Source organism: Drosophila ficusphila, unplaced genomic scaffold (genome assembly GCF_018152265.1).
Source record: "Drosophila ficusphila isolate 14025-0441.05 unplaced genomic scaffold, ASM1815226v1 contig_106, whole genome shotgun sequence".
Lineage (NCBI taxonomy): Eukaryota > Metazoa > Arthropoda > Insecta > Diptera > Drosophilidae > Drosophila > Drosophila ficusphila.
The window spans coordinates 10,031,222-10,050,999 of NW_025063993.1; the positions used below are offsets into that span (position 1 = coordinate 10,031,222).

At 38.6% G+C, this 19,778-nt stretch overlaps 1 protein-coding gene across 1 annotated transcript; it reads left to right on the top strand.

The window, feature by feature from the left end:
• The first annotated feature begins 2,050 nt into the window (after positions 1–2,050).
• Positions 2,051–19,761, top strand: LOC108096235 (uncharacterized protein DDB_G0283357). The gene is given in 6 exon segments (XM_017197631.2): positions 2,051–3,006; positions 3,008–3,848; positions 16,134–16,288; positions 16,734–16,959; positions 17,640–17,881; positions 17,948–19,761. Coding segments are annotated over 6 exon segments (1,839 nt in total). The 5' UTR covers positions 2,051–2,718; the 3' UTR covers positions 18,035–19,761.
• The last annotated feature ends 17 nt before the right edge of the window (positions 19,762–19,778 follow it).

Below are 19,778 nucleotides of genomic sequence, written 5' to 3' on the forward strand. Positions count from 1 at the left end.
ACAACTTTCGTAGAAAATATACCGGACCTACGCCAACAGCAAACAATTATTATATTCATAAAAACCTGAATTAAAACTTCAAATAGTTTGAATATTTTTCGAAAATTCCAAGAACAAGCGGCGACCTACGGCAATAGTAAACTCATATTAAGTATACGCTCCGTTGCAACTACTACGCCGTGGCGTTGGCTTTACCCAGACAGCAAAACACTCAGCCCTAGACAACCATCCTCTTCCCCCGGAGAGATCGGCTTACTTTCCGCGAAGCGGCGTTAATTAGTCAGTGGCACAGGGGCAATCCTGTGGAGCACATTACGCATACGTCACGTGTTGCAGACGCATCTGTGCCGAATTAACCGAATATTGGCACGGCACTCGGCCACGCACTTCAGCTGATATATATTCATATAGTATATTGGCCACATTCATATCAGTTGCAGGGGGTGAGATACGGCCCTTAATTGCGAAGCGACTGGAAACTTTTGAGCTGTATTCGTACCTCTATCTGCTACCCTATCTACAATTGTATCTGTGTTTGCCTATCCGTATCTTCGAGTGCGCTTGCCGTTCAACGTGCACTTCTCTCTCTCTCAATTAATTTGCGCCTGTGTGCGTGGCCGGTGTGTCCGCAACACGTGCTTAGAACTGTGCTAGACAGTGGGCTTTGGGTCATATTGAAATCCGCGTGACTTGGCCGCAGCAGCGCTGCCTCGGTCGGCGTCGCTGCCTGAGCGGCCCAAGTATCTAGAAATATACATATAGCAAGGCTCAAAATAATAGGACTAAATAAATAAGACTTGTATGAATGTAGTGCAAACAAAAATAGATCATGATATAGGTTTCAAAATTCTGATTATTGGCAAACAAAATTTACATTTTTCTTTTTTGATTTTGGGAGATTTTTAATTAAAATTTTTGCGGAATAAAATAAATAAAATTGTTGATCTATTTTTTGGAATTTGTAATATTTACACCAATTAAATAGTAAAACTACTATAAATCTGAACCAAGCTGTCTGCACATATAAATATTATTTTGCGGCACCAACTTTTGATAAAAAAAAACCTGAAAAATAATTATCAAAGTGGGAGCGGGAGAGCTGTTTTCGGACCTCCGCCCTTTACGTAAGCCGACTTACTTGCAGAAAATTGCAATTTCAGTTGGCTGAGAGAGCGGTAGAGTCGACTGCGACGTCGTCGGAGGCGGCGACTGCGGCCGCGGCGGCGGCAGAGAAAAGCCAGAGACGGACATTGAGACCGAGAAAATTACTCGGCCGGCATTCTGTCGCATCGCGTTCTCATGTGAAAACCGTCGCAGCTCGTTCCGTGTTTTTTTCCAGCGCGAGCGGGAAAAACAAAAATATTCCAAACGCCAACAAAACAAATTAATTGAAATTGATTTTTCAAATAACGAGAAAAGTTCTAGAAGAACTTTAACTCAAGGAAATCATTTTTGTTCAAACAAAATTCAAGTGCAACCAATTGTGAAATCGATCTAAAGTGTGTGTGTGTGCCATACAAATAATAACTATTGTTAAAAGCGAAATAAATGCAGAAAGCAAGAAAGAGATAGTACAAGGCAGAGAGAGAAAGAGCGAGGGATCCGGAGATCTCGCGACAAACTCTGTCCAGCGGCGCCAAAGTTACGGATACAATTTCAAACAGTTTAATTTACTTTTATTTTTCCAACAAAACAACAAGCCCAAGAAAGAAAAATACCGAAACAGCAAAAACCCAAAGCAAAAACGATCTCATTTCTTAGCAGCAACCAATTCTGAGAATAAGAAAAGGTATTCACAAAAGGCTGAGAGAGAAAAAAGAGTTAGTCACCAGCAGAGCAAGGATAATTCAATTGATTTGGCAAATAATAATTTATTTGTTTTGATTTACATATAGAAAACCTTCCTAGTCTCCCGTTAAACGTAAAGCCTTTGACTCGGTTAATTCGATATACAGATTGATTTGGCAATTCAAAAAAACAAAAAACAACGAATTGGACTTGATCTTGTACTTGAAAATTTCCATTGCAAAAATTATTTGAAGACACGGAAAGCCTTTGTACCGGTTGAATCCACTTATAGATTTCTATAGCGTCACAAAAATCTTATTATACAAAATTAATTGAACTGAAAGAAAGCGCAAACTATACACAACTATACAATGCCTTTTCTTATTCCTTATCATCATGATCATCAATAAAAAATAATGGAAACTAAATAAAAGTCACACAAAAATAGACGCAAACAAAGTGCATTCCCTGACCACAAAACAACAAGCGAGCTCATTATCAGTCACTATCAAAAACACTTCCCTATACCGAACACTGAACACTGAATCACTCTCAACATTTTAAACCCACTATCACCTGGTCATTAGCAACAACGAATTGGCTATCAATTGGCTGGCAAAAAAAATTACAAGCAAAAAACCTAGTGCTCAACACTAATCTGGGTTTTTCAAAACGAAAGCACAATATTTTCAGATAACACAGACACAAAAGTTTATGCTATATAGTAAAACTGTAGAGTGAATCAAAAAGTGTAAAGACAATGCGCACAACTTTCGGCCGTGGCCCAAAGTTTATACTGCTCACCAGCAAATTCAACCACGTTCAACACAAGGAGGTGATCACCTAGATCGACTCGCAAAACAGTGAATATCCGTTATAAGTGAAGGATAGCCCAGTGAAGATCGAACCCAGTTTGTAGAACCAGTGATCATGTCGTCGGATACGAATTCGTGCACCAGTTTCTTCGCCCAGGAGCATGCGAATGCCACATTGTCGCAGTACTTCCAGCAGCTCAACTCGCAAGTTGCTGCTGCAGCGGCGGTAAACAGTGGCAACAGTGGCAGCAGCAACAACAACAACAACAACAGCAGCAGTGGCAACAACAGCAGCAGCGGCAACAGCGACAGTGGCAACGATGGCAGCATGACGGGATCCTCGGGAACCATGGACAACCATCGCAGCAGTGTCAGCAGCAATGACTCCGGAAAAAGTAGTGCAGGGGGGTGGCGGAGGGGGGAATGCCAGCAGCAGCAACAACAACAACAACGCGAATGCCTGGGCCTTGCAGCAGCAGCAACACCAGGCGGCATCCTTGCACCACCAGCAACAGCAGCAGCAGCAGCAGCAACATCAGCAGCACCAACAGCACCTGCAGCAGCAACACCAGCAGCATATACTGCAGCAGCAGCAGCAGCAGCAACAGCAACACCAGCATCACGTACAGCAGCAACATCATGGGAATGCGCTGCATCCGCATCATACGCACCAGCAGCAGCAACAACACCAGCAACAGCAGCAGCAACAGCAACAACAGCAGCAACAGCAACATGCACAGCAGCAACATCATGCCGCACAGCTGGCCCACACACTTTCTTCGGCGGCTGTTGCTGCTGCCGCTGGAAATACCAACGGCAACACCAACACACACTCCATTTTCGGCACCGGCAACTTCCACTACAAGACGAACAACTCGTGGACGCTGCCCACTCTCAATTATCAGCGGATTTACCAGGAGAATCCCCACTATCAGCGCAACTCCTTCATGGATCCTCAGAGCAATGTGTCCGCCGTTGCAGCTGCGGTTGCAAGTGGCAACCAGGGATCGAATGGCAATGCGAGTGGCAACAACAATCCTGTTGTGCCGGGAAATGGCAGTGGAAATGCTGGAAATCCCGGCCAGAACAATGGCAACAACAACAACAACAGCAGCAGCAACAATACCAACAGCAACAACAACGTGTCCTCCGTGCAACATGTCGCAAATGCCGTGGCAGCAGCTGTCAACGAGCATCACAACCATTTGAACAGCCTAAAGGCACGATTTCTGCCAGCGAGTTCAGGTGAGGTGGCAAAGGAAAATCCCTTAAATAGGGGAAAATTACCAGAAAAAGCTGTAAAACAAACACTCACTTAAACTATTAAGAATTCTATTGAATTTTTCTAGTAATTTAGTTCTGAAGTAATATTTAAAACTAGCTTATTTTTTTGTTCTATTTTGTTTAGGTTAACGATTTAGGTTTGTGAGTACAATAAGTACTAGAAAAACAATGGAAACCGAAAACAACTGTTAATGTGTATGACTAGTTGGGTGATTTTTCATTTCGCCACAAAGCTTGTCTTGCGTTAGAAAATGACTTTTCCGTTGCAAGCGCTTAATATATGCGCTCCCTTCGCGAAATGTCTGTAGATCGTCTATATCTGCATCCCGGGCTGATATCATCCGACGTCAGCGGCCGAGAACTTTGCGCACTGCGAGCTTGTAAAGCGCAAAAGTCAAGAAAGCTTGCCGCGCACACGTGAGCTCAGCTATAGTCTACTAAATACACATATGTATATACACAATATATACGAGTATATCGGTACAGTAGACTGACTGAATTGAGTAGGAAATAGAATTGGAAATGTAGATCCATTGGCCAATGTTTATTTGCACTGGAAGATCGTCAAGTTTATTGGTTTGCAGCCTACCACAATAGAATTTTCATGTTTTATTGCTGTTTGCTCTTTTTAATTGATAAAGAAATATTTATTTTTGCGACCTAGGCTAAATTGCGTTGTAGTTAAAATAACTGTATTTGGTATATAACACAAAAATGCTAAGTGGCTATATACACAATCTATATCTTATCAGTATAGCGGCTTCTTAATAAATAATCTACGTAAAATCTCACATTTTATGGCAAATCGAAGTGGAAAATAAATTCATATGCCGTTAAATTTTCCATTTATTATTAATTAAACACATGTGCTTGGCATTTAGTTTGCTTTAGGTCCGCTGAAAAGGTTTTTTTTTGGGCTGCAACTTTCTACTTTTCTTTTTGGCACATCCTTTCACCCATCCTTTCACAGATCAAAAGATCTACTTTGTCAATGCATTTGGCACAAATCCTTTTGAAATTCGCGGCTAAGCTGCCACCAATTTCCATGTTTTTTTCCCATTTCCCTTTTTTGTTAAACTGACCTCAGTTGGTCACCGTTGAGAAAATGCATTTGGTTTGATTAGATTTTGGAATTAGGCTGATGAGATTTTTATGGCAGATGATATGGAAATGCATATGGCAAATGAAATGTGGGTGGTCTTCCATCTCTGTTTGTTTTTTGCTGGGGCCGGTGAAATTTTTCGCTATTGAATACACCGAATATGACCTTTTAAAGGCGGAACGTACAATAATTTGTATGAATTTTATTTTTGTATGTGGGAAGAGCGGGGAAAGCTAAAATGGATAAATGTCAGTTGTCGCTGTGGGTGGGCCCCCCATGCATGGGAAATTTCCGCCACCCTTGACAAAACCAAATATCTCTCAATTAATTCTCACTTGTTTTCGTTTGATCTATCGCGTATTGAGAAAAATTGTTGCCATGTAGAATAATAAATAATTAAGTTGATATTTTGTAATTTGGTAAATGAAATCAGTTTTTTAAAATGCCATTTTTATTTTATCTATTCCAGGTAAGCATCAAAAACCATTTGGAATGATGTCTCCTTTATTTTCAAATAATATGTTTTGTATTGTGCTGGTAAGCTTTTGTCTTGTTTCATTGACTAACATTAATCATTTAAAGGAAAACAAGGTTTTAATGTGGTATTAAGTATAACATAGGAAACATGAGCTAAGTACATTAAATGTGGTTCAATTTAAGAATACTAATCACAGCGAACGATTTGAACCCGGGGTTAATAAAACAGAAATGGAATTTAATTTCTGAATAGCAAGTTACATTTCAAAACAATTACTATATAAATGGTATGATCGTAGAGGTTAAATCATGATTAATATATAGGACAATTTGGAGAATATTTTTTTATCAGACTTTTGATGTATCTTCGGAATTAAAAGAAATCATATTTTTTGTTTTTTTTTATTATAAAAAACCAAATATGAGCTTAGAAAATCTCACTCAATTAGACGAGCGGAAAGCTTTTGCGATTGACTCAAAACAAAGCTGCTGCCTCTGCCGGCGGCGGAAAATCTGCTTCCGCATTGACGCCGCCGTCGGCAGCGCAGCTCCCGCCAAGCGTGGCGGCAGCGAAGCCAACGTCAGCGACGACGTCGACGGCGACAGAAGCGAACTTTGGCAGGCGGCGCGGAAGAAAGTAAACAGGCGGAATGCGCAAAAAAATCAAGCGGGCAGAAAGAGAAAGATGGGCTTTCATGCTTTCGGTTTCAAGTTTGGCTTTTATTTGTTATTTCTTCTGCTCTTTTTCTCGCTTCCCCAGCTTTTCTCTGTTTCTCTGCTTTTCTCTGCTCAGCTGCGAAGCTGCGTTGCATGGCGATTTGGACGCGCGCGTTCACTCAGCGTTCGCAGTCCGGCGGCACCGGTTCGGTTCACGGCTCTCTACCAAAAACAGAAAAACCAAATCGAATACTATATAGCCAGCGATCCAATCCCGAAAACCCAAACCCAAAACCCACTCACCAATACCAAGCCGCCGACAAAAAAGCAAAAGCCATAAAATAATACGTATACGACGCGTGTCTTCGTCTTTAGCACGACGCTTTCGAATTCGTGCGAACTTGTGAACTTTCGTTTCCTTTATCTTCCACCCAACGCTTTCTGGCGAGGATCGATCCTCTGGTAGCCACCCATCTCATCTTGGATTAAAACGTATTGTGCAGTGCTCCAAATTATATGATCTCCCAAAAATAAGAAATTAATCAGAGATCATTTATGTGAAATTTTTAAGAATACTTGGAATTCCTGAATTAAATTGCCCACATATATAACACATAAAAACACCGACACATAAACTTTTATATGTTGAATATATAAAGCAAAACATCTTTTATAAATCAGAGGTGTTTATACATAGTTGAAAAGAGGAATGACATCTAATAAAAAAATTATACTCAAAACTAGAACCGAACACTACTTTTTAAAATGGGAAAAAAGAGCTTATACACAAACAATATAAAATGTTAAAAACTTAGCTTGCCTTCTCAATGACTTCCTAATGTTATAAAAACAAAACTGAATAAAGTGCTAACTTTAAATTCTTTAATTAGAATATTTAATACCATCGTTTAATATTTCTAGTCTTTCGTATTATTTTGAAAGCAAATTAAGGCTGAGAAAATATATAAAATTCTCTTTGCATATTTTAAAATTCTTTACACTCTGAATAAAATTTAAAAGATTTTAAAATTTTGGCATTTGTTACAAACATTTTATTTGTATATATTTTAAATACTTCTAGTAACATCCCAAAAAATATTAAAAGTTTTTGATCAACAACACAAGCATTTTATCTGCTAGAAAAAAATTAATCCTACGGTAAAATATTCGCTTTGAAAGCCAATCCGCAATAAATAAGTGCGACGATCGGGCTGACAAATAGCAAAAACGCATAGCAAAACATTTTGCTGTGTGTTTTTGTATTGTTTGTGTTGCCGCTTCAAGGTCAAACTTTTCTCATTCAAAAGCGGCGGGCAGCGAGAACCGAACCCCTTAACGAACGGACCCAGCCCCACACACAGCGGAGCAAAATTAAATAAAACAGCGCTCAGTACGCGGAATAGTTGACAACGAATAATAATAGAAAAAGGCAAACAAAACAAACAATAGAAAAACTGCGAGTGCAAAAAATAAACGCCAACTGAGCCAAAGCCAAAGCACTCGCCAAATTCTGAGTAGCAAAGTGTGCAAGTGTGTAAGCTCGCTCTCCATTTGATGTTGCTGCTGTGCGAGCGATCGCCACGAGCAATTAGAAGCGGCAACAGCAGCAACAGCAACAGCAGCAACGTGCGATAAAAAGCTTTTCGGTTGTTCAGTTTAAAATTCCAATTTGTCGTTAATTAAGTTAGCAGTTAACAGCCAGTGCCGCAGCAGCAATATGTTTGGGCCACACTTGGCCAGCTAAGTGATACATGCAGCCAGTGACTCTGAAGTGAGCAAGGAATTTGAGCAATTGTGATCTCAGCAATGAGAATGGACTACCAAATGCCCCCGCCAGCATTGGCGCTACAGCAGCAGCAGCAACATGGCCTGCAGCACCAGCAACAGCAGCTGCAACTGCTCCAAAATGTGCAACAACAGCAGCAACAGCAGCAGCAGCAACACCAGCAGCAAATGCTGGGCAACATGTCGCAGGCAACGGCCTTGCCGCCGCTGAGCAGCTTGCCACTCCAAGTGGTGCACAATCTGCCGCATTTGCTGGCCGGCAACGGCAGCAACACGGGCAACGCCAACAGCAACACCAGCAATTCCAATCTCAATGTGACCTGCAACAATAATCTGCTACGCAGCAACATGCAACACCAGCAGCAGCAGCAACAGCAGCAGCAGCAACAACAACAACAACTGCTCAATAATCTCAGCAATGGCAACAATGTTGCCAATGGCACGTTGCCGCCACCCACGCAACTGTTGCAGCATCATCTGCAGCATCTGGCTCATGTGAATGTGAATGCGGCCGCCGCGGTGGTGGCAGTTGCAGCCAACAACCTGCAACATGCCAACAGCAACACCAGCACGGGAAACACCCCCGGCGGCAACAACAATAATAATAATAACAACAATAATAATAACATACTCAATCACAACAATCTCAATATCTTAATCAATAACCATGCCTCCCTCAACAACAACAATAATAATAACAACAACAACAACAATAATCCAGCCACACCAAATGCCAATCTTGCGGCAACAAACAATGCCACGCCCACAGTTAATACCGCCTCTGCGGTGGCGCAACAACAGCAGGCGCACGAGAATAGTTTGGTTAACAGTCTAGTGGGCGTCATCAACAACAGCAACAATAACAACAATACCAACAACAATAATACAAACAACAATAGCAACAACAACAATAATAATAACGCAGGAGGTGGCGATGACAACAATCGATGGACCCAATTCCAGGTGCAACAACTGTGGAAGCAACACGCAAACTACTTAAATGGTATGGATCTAGTAATTAGTAGTTAAATCCTACATGTAACATGGTATTGGAAAAATGGGTAAAAGTTTTCCTGGAAAATAATAACAGGCTTTGAAAAAAGCAATTCTTGATCAGCAATTGTTTTTTAAAAATTTTTTGATGGGAAGAAGTTCTACGAAATGATATGGGATGTAGGTTTTATGACATCTAAGACCTTGATATAGAATTCCCTTAATTCTTGATCGACTTACCTTCTTTATGAAACAACATTTCGCTGATGTTGCAGCTCTTGACCTTCGCTGGCTAAGTTTATTTCCTTGTCGCGGTAGCTGCATTTCCCCAAATTGATTGTATGCCTGACTAATTTTTCTCACCCCAGCGACGGCAGCCCCAACCCCTCAAAATGACCCTGATGTAGTGTCAAAGTCAGCTTAAATCGATTGGCAAGGGGCACATGTTGCAGCTGCAGCTTTTTATCTGCGGTCCGTCCAATTTAGCAGGCGACTTATGACGACTGACAGGCGGGGGTTTTTCTATTTTATTTTTCGGTTTTTGGATTTGGGGGCTGCTCTATGGATTCAGTGCGGTGCCTCTGACATTTCCGCGTGGGGTAGGTTGGCTCGAGTATCTCGGTTAACTTTCAAACCTTTCGGACTCTCTGACTCTGACTGTGACTCTGGCATTTCACAATCACTTTTGCTTTCGACTTTAGGCCATGCTCTCGGCAAGGGCCAAAAAATACAGCAACAAGTTGTTGAACGCGACATTTCCAGACAACTTTCGTTTCTGACTTTGGGTGCTTTCCATAAATATATTTATTTCGGGTATATACACTGTGTGTATATACATATATAAATATTCCAAGCAACTCTTTTTGTTTTTATTATGATGTATTTAAAAGCCGACTGGTCCGGCCTTTTGGCTTCTTTTTATACTCTCGTCTCGTCTTTGGCCTTTTGTTGTTATCACCCAGAGTTGATCTGCCAAAAACATAAAGCGGCAACAAAAGGGCAATTTTTGTTGGTTTCTGTTTGACATTGCGCGGCATAATTTATATGTGTCCAGGCAAACAATATCAAATTCATAAGCGGCTCTTTAGCTGCCGAAAAATGCGTTTTTACTTTCGTTGAACCAACGCCGACGCCAGCAACAACAACAACAACAACAGCAACAACAGCAACAAGTCAGCTGCTCTGCCGGCTTAGCAACATCACCAAAATTAACTTTCACTTTTTCGGCAGTTTTTAAATTCATTTCTTTCTTTGCTTTTTTGGTAGTTTTTGATATTTTTTGTGGCCTGCCCGCTGTTGACTTTGTTGGCTCTTCTTGAAATAAAACAGAGAGACAGACAGGCCAAAAAAAAAAAGACGAAAAAAGTTGAAGGGTTCCAGTTCAGCTCTAAAGAGTGGGAAATAAATATAATTTTATCTTAATCAAAAAATATACAATTTCGAAAGTTGCCAAAAAGAATGTGTAGATAAATGAGGGGGTTTTTTGTTTAATATTTTATCATTATTTAAATAGTTGTGAATGTGCGATTGATTTTGTAAAGATTTGGCGTGGGAAAAAAAATGCTAATTATAAATAATTTAAAAGTAATTGAAAGTATAACACTTTATACAATAATTATAATTATATTGTACAATAATTGTTTTTTTTTTTGTTCTCCACTTAAAAGTAAAGAAAATGAACTTTTCTTTTTTGCACAATCTTGTTGCACCTTCTTTGGTTTCTACGGTTCTATCAAAGACACGGCCATGAACGCCTCCAATTTCAATTGACTTGACCCGTTCGGAGCGCCTCAATCTGGCCATTCATGACTTCCTTTCGTTTGGTTTATCTCCGCGGGAAGCGCAGCGCTCAATTGTGCCCCTGAAACATGCCAAAAGGCGAAAATCGAGGGGGGTTGGCGGGGGCCTAGAAACCCCCGAGGCGTCACACACTCACCCAGATAGGCGGCCTGCCAAAATGCAACGTATTACAGTTATTTCAATCAAAGACGCTGGCTACTCGTCTTGGCCAAAGCGCATGATTGTTGCCAATTTATTTATTGTTGTTTGGCCGACACTCCACTCCACTCGCTCACCAGTGCAAAATGTGTTGCGCAATCGCACAACGGTAAAACGTGCGAATTGCTGCGACGCTGCCAGGTGAGAAACTTGAATCAGTGAAAGTGGCCGAAAGAGAGGCACTTTGGCTTTAACGGCGGCTTTTGCCTTGTGCACCACGAGGCGTATGAGCAATCTGTTCACACGTCGTCGCGCTAGGCGAAAAATACGAAAAGACCAGAAGCACTTTGATTGAATTCACCGTGTTTTGATTACGTTTTTACCCCAGCCACGCCTCCTCCTCGTTTTAGTTTTTTTTTTGTTATTTTTTTTTTCGTTTTCCAGCCAGCGTGCTCTGCATATTTGAGGCAATTTTATTTGGGTTTCGATGTCTCTGGTCGTTCGTGTTTCGGCCGCTTTATGGCATGAGTCTATAATTTGATAGAGCTAACACGATACGTATGATTATCGGTTTCGCTTCCTTATTTCTGCTAATTAACTAACCGCTCCGGCTGCTGTTAGCTCGGCTTTGGCTTCGGCTTCGGCTTTCTTTCGCACTGAAATTGGGCTAATGGGTTGAGTGGAAAAGCTATGTGGCAAATTGTGTCGCTGTCTGCGGATTTTCACTTTCGCCCGAGTCTCGTGCAATTAAACTATTGCAAAATATTCCGCCGCTCGGTTGTCTTTCATAATTTTCTACTTAATTTCGTAATCGCAAAGAAAGCGGTCTGCCGTTAGGGAAATCGCGTTTATGGCAGCTAGTCTGCAAAAATTCAGAGTGACGGAGATTGAAAAATTAAATTGCACAGTTGGAAAGATTGTTTAAAAGATGAAAGCCTTTCGGAAAACATGCTATTTAACCTATTATATGTTTTGTATGGCTTTCTTAACTTTCTGAATATTTAAAGATGTTAAAAGACAAGGCCTTAAAATATATAAAAAGTTTTAATTGAGTTAGGTCAAATATTCCATAAAAAAAACTAAAAGAAAAAGAAAGCAAATAAAGCTTATAAAATTCTATATTTTAAGTCATCAGTTCAAAACCATTGGGAAAGTATATATTTTTATTCCCATTATTTGATGGGAAACATTTTGTAACATTAGTCTAGACGGTATGATTGAGCTTTTCACTGCCTATTACCTATTTGCCGCTCCTAGCAACAAGTTTTCCGTGCTAGCGACCCGGAAATCAAATGCCCATCACATTTTCCCACACATAATTAATTTCACAAAAAAAAGAGCGGTAGAAGATATAAAACACACACAAAAGTACAAAAAAAGCAATGCAAATGAGCGCAAATACGGAATGAATGCAATGCATACAAAGCCGCCTCACCAAAAAACAACAACGAAAGAGCAAACACACAGAGACAGCGCAACAATCGAAAGTGTTACACTTTCTGCACTTCACCGAAACAACAACAACAGCAACAACGAAAACTTCCCCAACAACAATGGCAACAAACCATAAAAAAAGAGTGCGATGTACATATAGTTTATAAATCGATGTAATACAACGAGGCACTCAGGCGCAGCCGCAGCAGCAACAACTAAAAAATCACCAACAACAATCACTACAAGCAATAACAACAACACCGAGAAAAGTAACAACAAAAAACCCGTCACAGTTGCGCCATCGTTGCGCATGCGCACGAAAATACAGAGAGTGAAAGAGAGATGGGGAAAGAGAAAGAGAGACGGAGACGGAGAAAGACAGGTGAAAGGGGCGGACAGTTGTTGTTGTTTAACATGTCCGACGGCGGCTCAGAAAAATGCAAAAAGTTGCATAATTTTGCCACAGCTTATTTCTATTAGTTTATTATTAATTTTTTTTCGAAATTTTTACTAAGTAGTATTTTACCATTATTTTTTTATGATAATCCCGGGGTGTTAAGCTGGGTCCCCAAAATAAACTTTCGCGTGGAATTAATTTTCATAAATATATCTCAATGCCGTTGGTATCGTCATAGCTCGTCCCCAATTTAATTCTTCCCTCAGAAGTTGTATCGATTTGCGTATTTTAAACTGGTTTCTCCGAATGCATTTTTGGGGATAGTTTTTTGGGAGCTGAAGACTCGTTTTTTCCTGCCCGTCGAGCACTCTCACTTTCATTTCGCTTATCGAAGGGGTAAGTGGGGAGTTTTTATTCGGGCAGTTGAGACGGATGTGACTGGGAATACAAACTTTAATTGGTTTAATGGCTATTGCGATAAAAGCGGAAAAAATTTAAGATAATAAATTAATGATTGAACAAGCAATTTTCATTCAAAGATTGAAAGATAAAAAAATCAAAAAGCTTCAAACAGCAAACAATTTTTTAAAATATTTTATACCTAATATTCATTAGAACATTTTTTAGGAGTAACACGAGTTTTTGTACTAAAAAAATATATTTCCCTAATGTTTGTATTCATATTTCCTTCCATTTAAACCCCACTTCTTCGACTTCCTCTTCAGTAGACTTGCAATTCATCAAAATCACAGTCACTAAAACCGCCAACTTACCGAAATTTACGCTGTTTCATACTAAAACCCCGAAAAAAACGAAACAAAAAGTGAAAGTTTAATTCCAAACCAAAAAACTATATACATATCTGAAAAACCTACGGACCGTGGTCCACTAAAAATTGTGGCCAACCATTAACACAACAAAGACCACAGAGGCAACAATTTACAGAAAAATAATAAGCCAGTAATAAGCATAATAATATTATGATTAGGTCCATAAAAGACTACGGCCGAAAAGAGAACTGGAAGTGTGAGAGCGTTTCACTAGAGAAACAATAAATTTGTTGTCGTAGGCCCAAAAGGAGAGAACTCTCTCTCTATCCCTATCTCTTTCTAATGAAAGTGAAACAGAGACCAAAAACGCACGAAAATTATGCAAATTATTTTAATTACCAAAAATGAGAAATTTCGTTGGTCGTCAAAAAGAAGAAGATAAAAATCCCAAGCCAGAAAAAGGTAAAAAAAAAAAAAAAAAAAAAAAAAATAAAAGGTGCGAGGGCTCCCAAAGATGACACAGAAAAAAATCGCTTGACCCACTTAAAATGGCAAGAGAAACTGAAACCGAAACTGAGGCAAAAAACGAGAGAAGATTAAGTTGAATTCCTGTTTTAGGTTCGCTTCTAAAAATAAACTGAACGACAAGATTCCTGCTGCTTAACACACAAATCAACAATGTTGATGACAGTGAAAGTGAACCGGAAGAGAAATAAATTCAGATCGAAGGCAATAAAATAAAAGTAAAAGTATCTTTTGGGATATTCATGAAGGAGCAAAATTTACATCCTTCTCGATTTTTTCTTCGCAAAATATATAATTTATGAAATGGATCGCTTCATATTATCACATTTGCATGCTTTCTGTTGATACTATTCTGTCTTTTCTATCTTTCATGTTTTTGTTTTCTTTTGTAAAGAATCAATATTGTATTTCTTTTCTACTATCTTTCTTTTCCGTTTCTTTTGTTTTACAGGCAGGAAATCTCCATTTTTGGGTTTCATTTGCAAAGCAAACGGTAATTTGGTTTTTGTCTTTTTTTTGTTATTAGTTTGTTTTATCTTTAGTTGGGTTTTGTTTTTTGTGCTTTTGTTTCTATTGTGTTTGTTTTATTTAATTGCTATGCGAAAGTAAGCTTATGCCACTTTTGAATGCGATTTGTATCGTTTTCTTCTTCACAGAATTTGCGTATTTTTTGTTTGCATGATGAATGGTTTATATCTTCGAGTATTCTCATACCATACTTGTAATACTAAATATTACAAAAAGAAATACGAACATTAAATTTCCTAAGTTTTTTTTAATACATTTTTAAAGTTGTTAAAAATAAATAGGAAACTTAAACACTAATAAACTTTAATCTTTATTAAAACTGCAGAAGTATATTTTTTATTACTGAAGAAAGTTTTTGGAGCTCTGTATGTTAATACAAACTCGTTAAAGTTCGTTAAAGTTTTCATGTTTTTTTTTATTAATTAAGTTCATATTGTTTTTTGTGGCATTATAATTTTTGTCGGCTTCCAAAGAAATCATAAATAATTTATATCTTTGAATTATGCTTAGCTCAACAAATGCTATTAGCAACACTTAACAATAATTACTTAAAAATGTTATTACCTGTTGGAATAACTATTAATTTTTCGTTGTATATAATAAATTCCAATTTATTTTATCTTTGAATAATAAATATTAAGCTAAAAGCCTTGTGGGCCTTTGCATTTGCCGATTCGCAAGTCCTAATTTTCCCCAAACACCAGATATTACTTCACAGACACTTGAGCATTTCACTTACGCTTTGGTGAGCAAATCGAAAGAAAAGATATTACTTCATGGCACAGACCAGAAATGTGTGTTTGCAGCCGAAGAAGTCGAGGAAAGAAAAGAGGCAAGCCGCAAAATGGCATAAAATTTCGCAATAGTCCGTAATGCAAAAAGCGGCAGTAGCAACAACTGTAAAAAGAAAAAAAAATAAATGAAAATACAAGAAAAAGCATTCGCAAATGAAAGTGAGAGTGAATAAGAAAGCGGAAACTATTGCGAGCCGAAGAAACCAAAGACGGCAACTGGTTTCGGTTTCTGTTACTGTCTGTGGCCAGCAAACGGGTTTCGTGAAAGAAATCAAAGGAAAGAAGCGAAAAGCAGAGAAAGATCATGCTCAGCTGCGCATGCGCAGCGCCAAAGCCGAAAAAAGCTTCGAAAAAAATAGCACTCAACTCGGCTACAATAGGGCCAAAAGCTTTTCGCCATCTCTTCGAGTGTTTGAGTTTATTTTAATTTATTTTTTCTCAGCTGGGAGCGATAAAAATCAGTTTGAAAGCTGTTGTAAAAAATTTCACTTTCGCTTTTCGTGTGTGTTGCCTGTCCGCTGCTTCCTCTTGCCGATGTTTGCTTTGTGTGCGTGATTTGTTTGTTTGTTGATTTTTTGTCTTTCCTTCGTTTTGTTTGCCTGTAACCCGTTTTTTACTGCCAAAAGCTGCATGCGGAAATTCGCGGAAATCGTTTAGCTATATGTATGTGTGGTTCCCATACAATTTCCAAAGAATTTAAATGGTTTATATAACAGAGAAATGAAGAGTACTTGACCCACTTCCCAGTATTAGGATAAGATATCAAACCCTTAACTGCCCGTACTTATAGACCGCAATCTAATCTAAGTTATGGCCCTGACTAATTGCCAACCCTTTGTTTTGCAGGCAAATCCACATCGAATAGCAAAGAAATCATCTGCCCAGATGACAAATACAAGGAGGAGGGCGACATCTGGAATGTTGAGGCGCAAACAGCGTTTCTGGGCCCAAATCTGTGGGACAAGACCCTACCCTACGATACCGACCTCAAGGTAACACAAGTTAGTATCATTTCTATCATCGCTGCGTAGTGGCTGCGTCTTTTTATACAATGTTCCAAAGGTCAAAATTACACAAAAAGCTCTACATTTCAACACCTAACGGCGGTCTCCACTGATTAAAAAACTTTTCATTATTACTGTGAATCTGTTAGTGAAAACTGGATATAAATGCTAAGTTTCATGAAAACATTCACTTCCGTGTAAATTAAATTAAAAATCTGGCAATATATTCAGTGGAGACAGCTTCAAAACACACATAAACACCAGTACAGTCATGACAAAACACACGGTGAAACAGTTAACTTGAATGTTATCGATTGCTTACTTAGTGCGAGAATTGTATTCTCATCATCAGAGCTCAGATCGTGTGACTAACCCCGAGGGCATATTTCTCCTCCCATCTGTGTTCAGATTTTCATTACACTTTTATCATTTAACGTTTTAGTATGCCGACCTAGACGAGTTCCTGTCGGAGAATAACATACCTGATGGCCTGCCTGGCACGCATCTGGGCCACACGAGTGGTCTGGGTCACCGGTCCGATTCCCTGGGCCACGCAGCGGGTCTGTCGCTGGGCCTGGGCCACATAACCACAAAGCGGGAGCGGTCGCCCTCGCCATCCGACTGCATCAGTCCGGACACGCTAAATCCGCCATCGCCGGCCGAATCAAGTGAGTATGGCGTATAATCGAGCTCTCGATAAATCGATAAAGTGTCAATTGAGATCGTTTGATATACAATTAAAATTAATTATTAACGTAAAAGCAGTTTATTGTATTAATATTATAAAAAGTAATGTACATAATTGTAAATTTTCGAAGTAATTGTAAAATTTAATCTCTGGAATATATTAATGATAATACTTCAATATTGAAAAATTAGTTATTGTATAAGAGTCAAATTGGTATTCTTTTAAAGCTATTCTAATTAAATAATTAATTTAAATGATTATTATTAATATCATTAAAAAGAACGCGGCAAAACAACGATCTTAAACTTTATTGACTTTTGTAGACTAAATTATGTTAAACACAAATGGAATGGACATTGCTTCTAACTTAAATTATAACTGAATTATATAAATTAATTTAAGTTACCCACAAATGTCTTATCAAATGCTAAATGTTAAAGAGACACAAACCGAAGGCCCGCAAGGCCGTCCACTCAATGATTCCCATTCCAATTTGTGCAAATCCTTAAAATTCAATTTCAAATCGAATTCGAATTCGAATTTTCCATGAGTTAACCATTTCGTTTGTTCAGTTTCCGTTTTGAGGTTGATTTCTACGATGTTAATTTAGCACGAAACAGTCTGTGAACCATTGTTAACATTTAGTATTTGATATTCCAGCCTTTTCGTTCGCCTCCTCGGGCCGTGACTTTGATCCGCGAACTCGAGCCTTCTCCGACGAGGAGCTCAAGCCGCAGCCGATGATCAAAAAGTCACGCAAGCAATTTGTTCCAGATGAGCTCAAGGACGACAAGTACTGGGCGCGCCGCCGGAAGAACAACATTGCCGCCAAGCGATCCCGCGACGCCCGGCGCCAAAAGGAGAACCAGATTGCGATGCGGGCACGCTACTTGGAGAAGGAAGTAAGTCCATCGAACGTCCTCCCCAAATAACTCAAAACTAATACCCTTTGATCCCCTTTGATTCAGAATGCAACATTACATCAGGAGGTGGAGCAGTTGAAACAGGAGAACATGGACTTGCGTGCACGTCTATCGAAATTCCAAGATGTGTAATGATAAATACAATTTTGTGACTTGGCCTGAGGACACCACAACAATTAAATAATAATAACTATTGATAAAATAACAATAATCATAACTATGATAAAACTACTAATAATGTTTAGTACAGCAGACATGAAACCTACACTATAAAGTACATATTATATCTAAATATGTATATGCAAAAATATAATTAGTAAGCAAAAACAAAAACAAAAACACACACACAACAAACCCCTCACGGCGTCGTGCTCCGCTTAAATATTTATTTTATGCTAAAAACTAAAAGCAAGTTAACTTAACGTAAAGGAGGAGAAACCGCATGGAAACTAAACATTTTTTAGAGTAGCCAAAAAGAAAGTCTCACGAGAGCGGAGCGTTGAAAAGCTCTGCAGCCGAAGCTTTTTGCCTTTAAAGTAGCATACTTCCGAGCGCAATGGGAACCCAAAACACTGAAAGAGACACACGTAGAAGAACCCAGACCTAGAATTGTTATCTTTTAAATTGTTTGATAGTTGTCTAGCTTAGTTTTACGCAAAACTCCCCCTTCTTCGCCTTCTTCTTCTACTTTCCCCCTCCCTACTACTTTCATTTTTATTATTTTTTGTAATTAGTTCTTTCGGTTAAGTTTTGCTTTAGCTGTTAGTGAATGGAAACCACACCCACACACACACAACAAATCATATTGTAAATAATTTCGTTGCCTATTTTCAAATTAACTCGAGAGAAGAATTAACATAAAAAGCATAAGAAAAACTTGTATAAAAAATTGCAAAATGAAAACCCACAAAAAAAAGAGAACATTAAAGAAACGCTAAGAAAAGAAAACCATTTAGAAATGAGCAAAGAACTTCCCTCCTCAGTTGCCGGGCACTTGGCAGCTGGTTAGTTTAAGTGAGCTATGATTTTTATATAAACCTAATGAAAAAAATATCAGAAAACCCCAAAAAAATATTCAAGCTGACGGACCGAGACAGACGACGGACAGATGAAAATGCAAAACTAGAAGTGAATAGTTTTCGTTGTTGATTTGTTGATACTAAAATAACCAACCCAAAACTAACCCAGACATAGTCAGCTGGTTAAAGCGGAGAACTACTTTTCTTACTACCTACTAACAAACGAACACAGACCATCCCCCGGAAAAACCCCTTCATACCGCGCTATCTCCTCACATATTTTCACAATTTTCCTTTTAGTTTGTAAAAATTTTATTCGTTTATCTTTTATAACAAGAAACCCTATTTCTTTTGGTGTGATTTGCAAGATCTTAAACAAACAATTTAAAAACTAAACGTTTTTACATAATACCATACAATTATGTTACTTTAAACAACAACTATTTTCGTTAGTTAAGTTTATTACTTATTATTATTTGTTATACATTTGAGTTACATTTACCTGCTTACAATTATCTAGAACATTAAGAAAATATATGAAACCACAAAAAAATATCGACCGAAAGCAAAATTCATATTTTATATTCAGCAAAGAAAATGGAAGCTAATACAAGAGCATAAAGATTTAATTAAGTTCATTAAGCACTTCTTTTTAAACGAAATTTAATAAGTTTTATTTATTCTATGGAAAAAATGTGCAAAACCAACAAAAACAGAAATAAACCACAAAAACAAAGACGGATAAAGGAGAGAACGAGCGTAACGAAAAAGTGAGAAAGCAAACAACAAACATTTGTGTGTAATAATAAAAGTCTAAGCGTTGCTTTTAACTATTGAAAACTCGTTTATTTTCTATC